We start from the raw sequence: 12,037 nt of genomic DNA on the forward strand, positions 1-12,037 counted from the left end.
GTCAAAACCGAAACCAAGCCGTTCACAGAACGCATATTTATTGCAATTTCTATAGGGACATCTATCACTATTGCACTCGTTTAGAAAGCCATGCAAAATTAATGTAAGTTCAACTTTTAAAAACATTTATGGCAGTTTGTCCCATCCCACTGCATCTCATGTCTTTAAGTGAAAAAAGTACTCTTTGTGATTGGTTTTCAGTCCTTTATATTAAACTATACATACATGCATGATACGGTTTTGTTTCTAATAGTTTAAGCAATTTAATTTATTATATATTGCTTATAAACATTATTTTAAACATTATGTACTTTTTTCAAAGATAGTCAAGTTATTTCATTGCTTTAAAGAAACATGCAGCCTTCTGTTGGTCAGAACAGTGAATTCACAAAAATTTTAGCAAAATTTGCTTGGGCAACTTTTATTGTCATCACAGAAATACTTTGATTCTGCATGAAATTACTGAAATTTGCCAATGAAATTTCGCTGAACAATGATACATTTACATTATATTAGATAAAACAGCCCAAATAGCCAATCGAATCAAGGCTGAGAAGCCTTGTTGCCATACGCAAATTTTGTCAATGAAGCTTTTAAGTCTATCAAGCTTTGCTGAACTGTCGGACACATTCAAACCATGCAGAATACAATGAATCTCTGGAGAAATTAACTTGCTAGTCATGACTATTTCCCAAAATTGTTATAATCTGTTGAACAACTGTCATTAAAACCACACTGGTTCAGTAATTAAGAACTGTAGTAAATGACATCACAATGGTGGTAGAGTTGCAAATTTGATTTAAATTTGAACTAATGCCAGATTATTGCTGTAAATATTAAACATGGCATCTAAGGACTACTTCGCTATTTTGTTCTCCATTGTTTCACTTTATTTTCAGTTATTTGATTAAATTTCAGGCTCCGTATTACATTCGGCTAGTGTTCTAGAGCAAAGCCGCACACATGCACTCTTTAAAGGTGTTTCCATTGTTTTTACACACTAAAAGATGTAGAATGAAAATGTGGAATGACATACTGTATATAGATTGTACTGCATATTAGCCAGTCCACGTCATAATAACAAGAATCTATGCTGTAGTTCTCACCACACAATTCTGGTATGCTGTTTGCAATAGTGTGTTGGAGCTATGGTTTTGGAAAACACAGAAATATTGAATTATGTTGGTCACAATCATAGTTTGCTAATAATACTAAGGAAATGCTTGTAGGATACTTGTAGGAAATGCAAGTATCGTTAGGAAATGAAATTATTGGTTGTGTATGGTGGCCATCCCTGAGTTACCTGTGCATGTCAGGAAGCCGTTTTTCCAGGTTTCCTGTGTTCACATTCCATATGTAGACGGCACCGTCTGCAGAGCCAGCTGCCAGGAAACTGCCATCCGGACTGAAAAAGAGAGAAAAGCGTCCATTGTGACTGATGACTACAGACTGAAACACATTACTCTGTGGAACTGTTTTTCTCTTGCCATATAGATCCCTCGGGCCAGTGATCTGATAAAAAATTCACTGAAATGTCAGGAAGCCATACAAGACATATCTGTTCAGTCTGTTCCTTAACCAAGTGAATGAGACTGCAAGACTGCATTTTAAAGAAGATTAGCTTTTTTTTTTTTATTTTATGCTGAAATTATGCTGCCTTCATAGACCTTATTTTGGACAAATTAGACATGGCTTTAAATGTATACCTCACAGAGTGTGTGATCAAAATACTACAAGCGCAATGACAAAAAACAATAAGATGGTGGATGGAAACTATGAGCATTAGCTTACACCAATGTAGAGTTTTTCAAATCCATTGAGACTCCATTTCAGACAGCATGTCGTCTTAGAAGTATGTAGACAGCTAGAGCCATAAACTATAGTCAATAACCATCTGGACACAATTTTCGATGCTTTTGCTCTTTTCCACGATACTGCATCTGACATGAATCAATGGACTTCAAAAGGTACTATAAGCGATTTCAGCCTTGCTAACTTCTGCTGGACTACATTAGATCACACTATCCCTTCAACCACACTCCTTCTCTAAAAAACCCTGTCCTCCAAAGACATGTCAGCCAATCCAGTGTCAGCAATCCCAAACGCACTAAAATATTAACAGCCATAGAGTATTGCTCATTGGCTGGTTTTATGATTGGCTAAAAACTTGTTTGTTACGGAGTCTAGGGACAGGTTTGATTTCCTTGGACACCTATTTCTGTGATATTCACATGGTTGTAGGGTCATCTTATACATAGAATTTCAAAAATATCATTTTCAGAATGTTTTATTTTATCCATGACTGGTGAGGACTGGTTTTATTCTAAATATTGTGTATAAAACAGTTATAATTCCCATTTGGTCCTACACTACCCTTCAAAAGTTTTTTTTAAAACACTTTTTTAATTCAGGAATTATGCATTGAACAAACTGAACTCGACAGTCAGTCGTTCACATTGTTAAAAAAAGATCTCTATATCAAATAATTGCTGTCCTTTTGAACATTCTTTAAAAATGGTTTTCATAAAAACATTAAGCAGAACAACTGTTGATAATAACATGAAAATATTTTCATTCATTTCTGAAGGATCATGTGACACTGAAGCCTGGAGTAATTATGCTGAAAATTCAGCTTTTTTCATCACAGGAATAAATTACATTTTAAAATATATTTAAACAGAAAAATGTTTTCACATAACTATTTTATTATAACATAACATTTTATTACTACAATATCTCTGTTTACTACATTATTTATTAAAAAATTCAAAGCCGTTACAGACCATAATGAACATAATACACTTCACAGAACAGACCCCAGAACATTAAACAGTAATATATATAAAATGTTCTGTACAGATTAATCATTCTTCACATACTGTAAAATGTTTTGCCAGATACATTTTTTTTTATTAATTTAAAACAAATTTTCTTCAATACCAACTCACTTGTTTTTTTGTTTTTTATTCTTCCAGTGTAGTATGCTTTGCTCGACTATTAGTTTGAGTGTCATACACAGTTTCCTATGGCAGTGGGCTGTTTCTACCCGCGCATACTAAAAGAAAAGTGTTGGCCAAGGAGGGAAGATGTTGAGTTATATGCCTGGCACAAGAGTGCAGAGTGAAGGTGTTGATGAATGATGAAGCGACCATTAGGTGCCTGCTTGTGACACTCTCTCTTCTTTCAAGTGCTCGTGCAAGATCCATTTGTGAAAAAAAGCCACAGTGCGTTCTGGCCTCGCTGTCTCCATGGAAACTGTATATGCCTATGCAGGGAAGTGGTAAAAAGACTCATCTGTAAGACTGGTTTCTCATCTCACATCATATGGAACATGTTGCATTTATCTTCTAACAATGCTGAGAAAAACTGCAGGGTCATGAGGATATAAAGGCTGCAAAGGCTCTAGGATTATTGAAAATACATCTGTAGTAGAGGTAGAGCACACCATTTTTAGGCTAGAAATTGAAAGCATCTATCGGATTCTTTAATACGGCACCTTACACTGTTATATAAGCCTCTTCTGTAAATTCATACACAACAAACAAGTTTGAAAATGAAATTTAGCCTAAAGCACAAAATAAGATATATTTTGCATAAATATAAACAGCCAGGTTGTAAAATTATGCAGTTGGATTATTTTTTATTTTAAAACTGATTTGTGGTTTATAGAGGAGCCAAAAGCCAGTGTGATTTCACGGTTGCATATCTGAAGAACTACAAATTGCTACAAACAACTACTTTTATATTTCTCAATAAACTTCCAATATATTTTCTTTTATGCAAGTAAAACTTTTTATGTTGTAATGCCATTTTTATTCATTCCTATTGTATTTATTTATTTCAATATTTTTTAATATATATAGAAAAAATAAATACAATTCTCAGAATTAAAGAGTATAAATGAGAGGCTCCAACAAATAGCATTTAATTGATAGAATAGCTGTAATTGATAGATGTGTGTGTATATATATATATATTACCACTCAAATGTTTGGGGTCAGTATGATTATAAATTGAATATAATTGATACTTTTATTCCAAAATAAATAAATATATATATTAAAAAATGACAGTGAAGACATTTGTAAATTTGTTTGTAAATGTTATTCTTTAAAAATTTCTGTTGATTAAAATAAAAAAATCAATGGTTTCCACATAAATTTTAAGTAGCTTAAGTAGTTTGTTTGTTTTTAATAATAATCAAAAATGGGCATCAAATCAGCATATTAGAATGACTTCTGAAGGATCATGTGACACAGAAGACAGGATTAATGATGCTGAAAATTCTAATTAAATTCTAATTAAATTTCAGTTATTATAAGATTACTGTTTACTGGATTTCAGATCAAATAAATTCAGCCTCTGTGACCATGAGATGTCTTTAAAAAAAAACTAAAGAGAAGAAAATAAAATGCCAGCCCTAAACTTTTGAATGGTAGTGTAACTAAACAATACAATAATGTTATATTATAAATTTGTTTTTGTTTTTTCCTCAGCAACACCAATAAACACCAAAATTAATTGAATGAAAATAATGTCACTATACAAATAATCTAAAAGATAGGCTTAACATTAGAGTAAAAAAGTCTTGTACAATAAATAAATAAATAACACCTCTTAAATAAATAAATAAATAATCATTTTGAGGTTAAATATGACCTGCACAAGTTTTGTAAATTTCACCCAAAAATGTTATGCAACAGCAACAGACTTTTACCACATAAAAAAAAACAAGACACTCACTCCTAAACAAAAAAGAAACAAAAAAAAACAACAAATGAAATCCATCTTGCCAGCTATCTTTACTCAGGGGGGTCAGAGCCTTTCCCCGTTCATTACGCTAGCAGAATTGGATTTTCCATTCACATGACTTCTCCAAAGACTAAGAAAAAAAAAGTCAGCACTGTAAAAAAGGGTTGGTGTAGATGCCAACATTTCAGGGGTTGTAAGCATCACACAGCACCACATCTAAAAAGACACATAACACACACATCCCATAACACCGCAGACAACACACCGCAAACCAAACACAAAACTAATGCAAGCCTAGACTCGAAATAAAACGTCCTGTTTGATTTCACTCACCTGAAGATGGCCTTGGTGCTGTCACTTCCACATTTGAATCCCTCCGCTCTGAAACAAGCAAGAAAAAGAGAGACATTTCTGAGTGTAAAATGAACAACAAAACTAATCAGAGTGCTCATACAGATTTATATAAACACTTTTTAAATGCCTTGGGCCATGTTCTGTCTATATAACTAGTTTCCTGTTTTTGCTTTTGGAATTGCCTTAAAACAAAGGATAATGCTAAAGGGAGCTGTTCTGTCACTGGTGTCAGGGTACTGAATATGCATGATTGATGGTTTAAATAACAAATACATTTTGTTTGTCTCTTGGAACTTTAATCAGCATTGTGAGACTATTGCCAGTCTTTGCAATGGCTTTCAGAAAAGAGTGTTTCTCAATTAAAAAAAAAAAAAACCTTCTCATTGTATATGGTAACAAAACGTGTCTGTGTGTATTTACAAAATTTAAAGGCGTGAGTGTGTAAAAAAATGATTTATTTTACAAAATCTGTCACTTTTTAGGAATAAAAATGTTAAGCATAAGTATCCTTAATTAATTACCCAAATTAATGCCGAATCAACACAAAAGAGGAATGATAATTACATTAGATAATCACTTTTTATTCATATCATTCAAAATAAAGTTTGAGGAGATGTTTATTTCATGTGTTTTGAGGATCACTCACTGTCATATTATCATAAACATGTATGTTGCAGTTCCTAAATAACTTACTGGCCAGTTGGCAGGGTTTTTATTTGCTTGCCAAAGGCATGTTTTGTTGCTCAGCAAGAGTTAATTTTTAACCCTGCATAAAATCTATTTCTGTGTATTATGCGGTTAAGAATACACCGCCAGCTGTGCCTAACCCCCTCTGTGTGTGTGTTTCTACCTGAAGGCCACCCTGTCGTTACTGTTTCTCAGGTCAACCAGCTGCAGGATGTCATCCCGGGAGCAGCTGAGCAGCTGCCTGTGGTTGGGGCAGAGGTCCAGTGACGTCACTCTGCCCTGAAGAGGCACTTCCTGTGTGCAGGTCCCTGCCCTACGGAACACAGACAACCGCATTTCACTTTACCGTCATATCTTAGTGTAACCAAGCATAATACAGCAAACAGGTAAACATGACAATTCAGTACTTGTTTTATAACTGTTTATTTTATTACTTTTATTTATTGTTAGGCATGGGAATAATAGTACATTAAAATTTGCAATTAATACTTGCTGTTTAATGCATTAGAAATACTAAATGCAATTAACACAGCATCCATTTTTCAATTCCTGAAGTATCTTACGTCATTTACCTTATATTAAAAGCTGTTATAATATTTTTAATGTTCTGTAATTGTCAACAAATGTCAAATTAAATAATAATAATAATAATTTGTTTAGTCCTGGCCTTCAATTATACTGTTATTCTGAATGGCTATAATTATAAATTTTATCTCCAGAAATTAAAAACAAAATAATCCATTTAACCAAACAAAGCATATATAAAAAATACCATCATAATACTTGGTTAAAAAAAAAAAAAAAAAAAAAAAAAAAAAAAACATTAAATAAATATTTACAATTCTGTTGTATATAATTTCTACAAGAATTCAGAGTTTCAATGTGAAAATAATATTAATGATTACAAATGTAAATGTTAAATACAGAAATGTATTTTAAAAGTGATGGACTATTTAGGCCCAAAAAAAAGAAAAATAAAATAATAAAAACAAACTATGAAGACCCTTGATGTGTTTAGAACATGCTATTTTATTTGCTTTGCCAAAGGCAATGTTTTGTTGCTCAGCAAGAGTTAATTTTTAACCCTGCATAAAATCTATTTCTGGTATTATGCGGTTAAGAATACACCGCCAGCTGTGCCTTAACCCCCTCTGTGTGTGTGTTTGACCTGAAGGCCACCCTGTCGTTACTGTTTCTCAGGTCCAACCAGCTGCAGGATGTCATCCCGGGAGCAGCTGAGCAGCTGCCTGTGGTTGGGGCAGAGGTCCAGTGACGTCACTCTGCCCTGAAGAGGCACTTCCTGTGTGCAGGTCCCTGCCCTACGGAACACAGACAACCGCATTTCACTTTACCGTCATATCTTAGTGTATCCAAGCATAATACAGCAAACAGGTAAACATGACAATTCAGTACTTGTTTTATAACTGTTTATTTTATTACTTTTATTTATTGTTAGGCATGGGAATAATCTCAGTACATTAAAAAAATTGCAATTAATACTTGCTGTTTTAATGCATTAGAAATACTAAATGCAATTAACACAGCATCCATTTTTCAATTCCTGAAGTATCTTACGTCATTTACCTTATATTAAAAGCTGTTATAATATATTGTTTAATGTTCTGAACAAATGTCAAATTAAATAATAATAATAATAATTTGTTTAGTCCTGGCCTTCAATTATACTGTTATTAATGGCGTAACAGAATATAAATTTAATCTCCAGAAATTAAAAACAAAAATAATCCATAAAAAAAAAATCAACAACAAAAAAGTGCATTTTATTTAAAAATATGAAATATTATATTTTCTATACTGAAATATTATATTTAATTATGTATATTTACAATTCTGTTGTATATAATTTCTACAAGAATTCAGAGTTTCAATGTGAAAATAATATTAATGATTACAAATGTAAATGTTAAATACAGAATGTATTTTAAAAGTGATGTATTTACAAAAAAAGAAAAATAAAATAATAAAAAAACTATGAAGACCCTTGATGTGTTTAGAACTATTTTCATGCTAATGTGAGAACATATGGATTTTGACTTTTTTTTTCATGATTTCAATCATTTCACGTTGATTTTATGTTCAATAATAGTTCTAATAGCTAATACCTTAAGATATCTAATAACTATTGATACAAATTAAATTTAATTAAAAATGTAATTAAATTAAAGGTGTGCCTTTTAAATGCACTGAACCCTGTCTGGGAAAAGTGCCCTAGTTGTCATTATTGCCATCTGGCCTCATATTATTTGCGTGTTGTGTATTAGGACAGATCAGGCACCATGATGCTTAAGGCCCATCTGAAAGTCTGAAATCTGACAATTGTAGCTCTCCATCGAACATAAGAAGACTGATGTCATGATAGTTTGTATCATTACACTATGAGTGATGCACTTAATAAGACAAGGGAGGCGACTGCAGATGTGCAGCCTGAGGACAAAGTCTGTTGTTTCCTTTTATATTCCAACAAGCTATCATCTGGACAAGGACAAGGAGAAAGATTGTGAATCTCAAGACATTTCACATTTATGATGTCCAGGGTGTCACTCTGTAAACCAGAGGAGCCTTGTTTTTCTGAACGCTGCGCAAGACAATGATTTGAATTTCAATCACAGAGACAGGCTGGAGTGTTTATTGCCTCTTAAAGCAACACACGTATTGTGTATGCTTATTATACAGTGAATGCGTAACTGAAAGTAAGTCTTCTTTTCTGAAAGAATCAAAAATGGTCGAAGCGTTGCATGGAGAAAAACGCAAATGTCATAATATAGCACAAATCCCATTACGACTAGATGAGAGGAGAGACAATTATGTGGTCTGATGGTTGCTAGGAGACAAGCGAGCTGTCGGCTCCTTGGCAGCTGAAAGCTGTGGTTGCTGGGAGTGAATGAGAGATGTCAAGGACTGAGACGTGGTGTAAATAATGGCTCTCTTTCTACCTCTGTGGCATCATCTATATTGTCAGCTTCGTGCTGAAAGGTGAATTACACTCGCCGTGAGGCTTTGTGGCCTACGAAGAACAGAGTTTTGCTGGATGAACATCCTTGGTGCTATTATTTTACATCTCTTATCCAATCAGAGCAATCAGAACCCATTGAGAGGCTTACGCAACAACTGAGGCGTATTATTGCAGGGTCACTTCAAACGCTACCAAGTGATTTCCAAAGCAGCCTTATTCAAGAAAACTTGACCAGCTCCAGTGTGACATAAGATTTATGCAACACCATTAATATTTAGTAGCCAATGATGTAAGCTGTTCTTACGGCAACATTGTATTCAATCAAAGACACATGTTTGCTGTTGTTGTTTAAGGGAAGACACCACAGGTGAATAGGGTAACATCTTTAAAGTGCCCCTATTATGCCATTTCCAATATTGCCTTTCATGCAGTGTGTAATGTAGCTGTATGTGAATGTAAACCATCAGCAAAGTTGTAAAGCTGAAAGTGCACGATAAATAAAGTTACTGTCTCCCAAAATAAAGAATCGACTCTCTACAGACTAAACGAGTTGTTTGTAATTTGAATCCCACTTCCGTGACAGCTACACGCATATTTGCAAAATACCCGCCCATAATACCCGCCTATGTTCTACGTTGGCTGGCACCGAACAACTTGACCCTTCCCACAAACACATCATTCTACTGATGACTGCTTCTCTAATCATGGGGAGTTAAAAAAAATATTCTTGGGGAGTTCAATGCGGGATTCACTAAACGCTTGCTTTTGAAAGATGGCTCAGTACCCTATTTATTTGGACTAGCTGCTCCAGTGAATCACAAGTATGATAAATAATAGATGTTTATGTTTTCTATCGAGCGCTCAAAATACAGAACTATGGCAATGGGCGCTGATTTGCGCAAATTAAAGAACACAGACGCAACATCTCATTTACATATCGACCAACGCAATATACTAAACGCAGCGCAAATTAGAGCAGTCACAAATAAAGAATAAAGAAATAAAGAAGCCATAGAAGTAGAGGCCAAAAAATGCTAGAAGTTGCAAGAAGTTTAGGCTCATCTTTTATTTCCTGAAGCAAATTAAAAATAATATAGCTTGGCAAACAATAATTTTTGTTCTTCATGCATTCCAAATAAATTATGTGTGGAAAAAAATCCTCTCCCTTCTACCACACGCTCTCTGTTCTTTGCCGTGCCTCCTCCTAGCAACAATAACTGCAGCCATTTCAAATGCAAAATAGTATTAAACATGCTTTTTTGGGGCGTTAAATAATGGTGCAAATACCAGCAATTTGACAAGCGCAAATGTTAGTAAAGCGCGTTGCATGATTCATTTGAATACTCTCCTCCCATAAATTTTGCGTCTGAAAGGGAAACTACTACAAATGCATATTCAATAAGGTCAGGCGCAAAAATCCTATCTCTTTGAATGGGGAAACATCAAATTCTCCAAAACTGTTCACTAAGCTTACGATAAAATTTCATGTTTGAAGTCACCAAAGAAATCTGTGAACAACTGTGTAATGTTTTTACTTTTGCTCAAATAGTGTTATAAAAAGCTTATTATTCAGGCTAGATCAGCCAGTGCGCATGCTCAGTCCTAAGCACACGTCTCAGAGCTCTGACTGTTTCTATAGCAACCGGGACTTCTAATGACAGCTGCAGTGACGCACTGACTTTACCGATTAGCAATTGGCTCTTTCGTTTCCCATTCAAAACTATATAAGTGACACGTCTTGGGTATTCTATAGTCTTTGGTCTTAAGCGAATGTAAATATTTTGGAGAAAATTAGATATGAATCAATTTATTCGATCCATGCATTCAGTTTTAAATTTAACTCTTTCCCCGCCACTGACAAGTTATGTCATCTTTTAGAAGAAAACGCTTCCCCGCCAAAGACGAGTTTTTATGGCGTTTTTTTGTGTTTTCACTGTTATACCTTTGGGGGGCGCTATTACACATCTTCTGAACGAGTACAAAACCTCCCGAACAAAAACACACATGAACAGGACGCAAAAACTAGCGATCTCTTATGTAAACAGATGCATATGAAAAATTATGTGATCATCAGCAGTAGACAGCATATAAATGAAAACTGCATAATGTTATGGAGTAAAATGTTGATCCAGGAAATTATATATGTCTGCGCAAGCTTTGGAGTTATTGATGGAAGCGATTTACTGGATTTATGCTTTGATAATCGTACTAAATATTATCCAGATGTAGTTTTTGATAAAAATTTGATTTTCTCACCTTTTTGCTCAAAATTAAGCATTTTTTATGAAACCTACCTATATTCAAGTGTTGATAAAAAACAAATTCTTTAAGCTAGAATAAAATGGATTTTTTTGTTTACAAGTAGAGGCTCTGATCTTTATTTTGGCATATTGCATATTCAAATATTTGTACAGGAAAATATACTGGAGGCCATCAAATTTTAGTGAAAATCATCAAAATTGCTGGCGGGGAAAGAGTTAAAGCAGCTTTGAAATTAGGCCAGTTCACCCCAAAATTAAAATTCTGTCATTTACTCAAAAGTGCCCAAAGTAGTGCAATGACCATATCCCAAATATCAAAATGGAAAATATGTCATTTCCATACCTAAAATACATATTTTAGTCACTGTTATGCATATTAATCATAAACACAGCTAAAAAGCTACCTACCAGTGGCTCTCTTTCACAAAACTTAACATCCAGCACAGTTTTATCATAGGCAGAATGCAAAATGTTTCAATAAAAGCATTTTAGTCAAATGTAATTGACCAACATTTCAAAACCTTTAACCCACGGGGAAAATCAACCCATTAACAGTTTAAAAGTAGCCATAAGAAGAAAAAAAAATGCGGACTTGGCAACCCTGCATTCAAGACGAGCTGCAGGAGTCAGAATTGACTGAACACGGGTTGAGGAGAGAGAGATGGCTGATTCAAAAGAGATTTAAATACTCTGTGTACTGATAGCAGCTCCCTGATGCGTGAAAATTATGCAATATTAGAATGTTTGCAGGGAGCGGGCAGGATTGGACACAAAAATCACGGGAGTGGGCAATAATGGTCAGAAATTCAGTGGGAGCCGTATTAAGAGAACATTCCCTCACAGCGCTCTAATACAAAAACACACTGGCAACTGTAGAAAGCAAAATCCAAATTCCTGACATTTCGGGCGATTCAAAAATCCCAGCCAGATGCAAGGTCCAAAAAGAGGACATGTCCGGGAAAAAGTGGAAATACGGTCAATCTAATGTCATGGCAACGTACAACACAAA

General features: G+C 34.3%; 2 protein-coding genes across 2 annotated transcripts in view; both read right to left on the minus strand.

Moving 5' to 3' along the window:
- Nucleotides 1–6,144, minus strand: part of arrb1 (arrestin, beta 1) — a 47,868-nt gene extending 41,724 nt beyond the window's left edge. Inside the window, exons 1-3 of the mRNA XM_042739048.1 lie at nt 5,957–6,144; nt 5,086–5,133; nt 1,304–1,405 (exon numbers count right to left, since the gene is read on the minus strand). Coding sequence (XP_042594982.1) covers nt 1,304–1,405; nt 5,086–5,133; nt 5,957–6,129 — 323 coding nt within the window. The 5' untranslated portion in view covers nt 6,130–6,144. The remainder of the gene's footprint in view (nt 1–1,303; nt 1,406–5,085; nt 5,134–5,956) is intronic.
- Nucleotides 6,145–6,979: 835 nt separating this feature from the next.
- atg16l2 (ATG16 autophagy related 16-like 2 (S. cerevisiae)) overlaps nt 6,980–12,037 on the minus strand; it is a 30,837-nt gene continuing 25,779 nt past the window's right edge. Inside the window, exon 16 of the mRNA XM_042740033.1 lies at nt 6,980–7,112. Coding sequence (XP_042595967.1) covers nt 6,980–7,112 — 133 coding nt within the window. The remainder of the gene's footprint in view (nt 7,113–12,037) is intronic.

Source organism: Cyprinus carpio, chromosome B15, assembly GCF_018340385.1.
Source record: "Cyprinus carpio isolate SPL01 chromosome B15, ASM1834038v1, whole genome shotgun sequence".
Classification (NCBI taxonomy): Eukaryota; Metazoa; Chordata; class Actinopteri; order Cypriniformes; family Cyprinidae; genus Cyprinus; species Cyprinus carpio.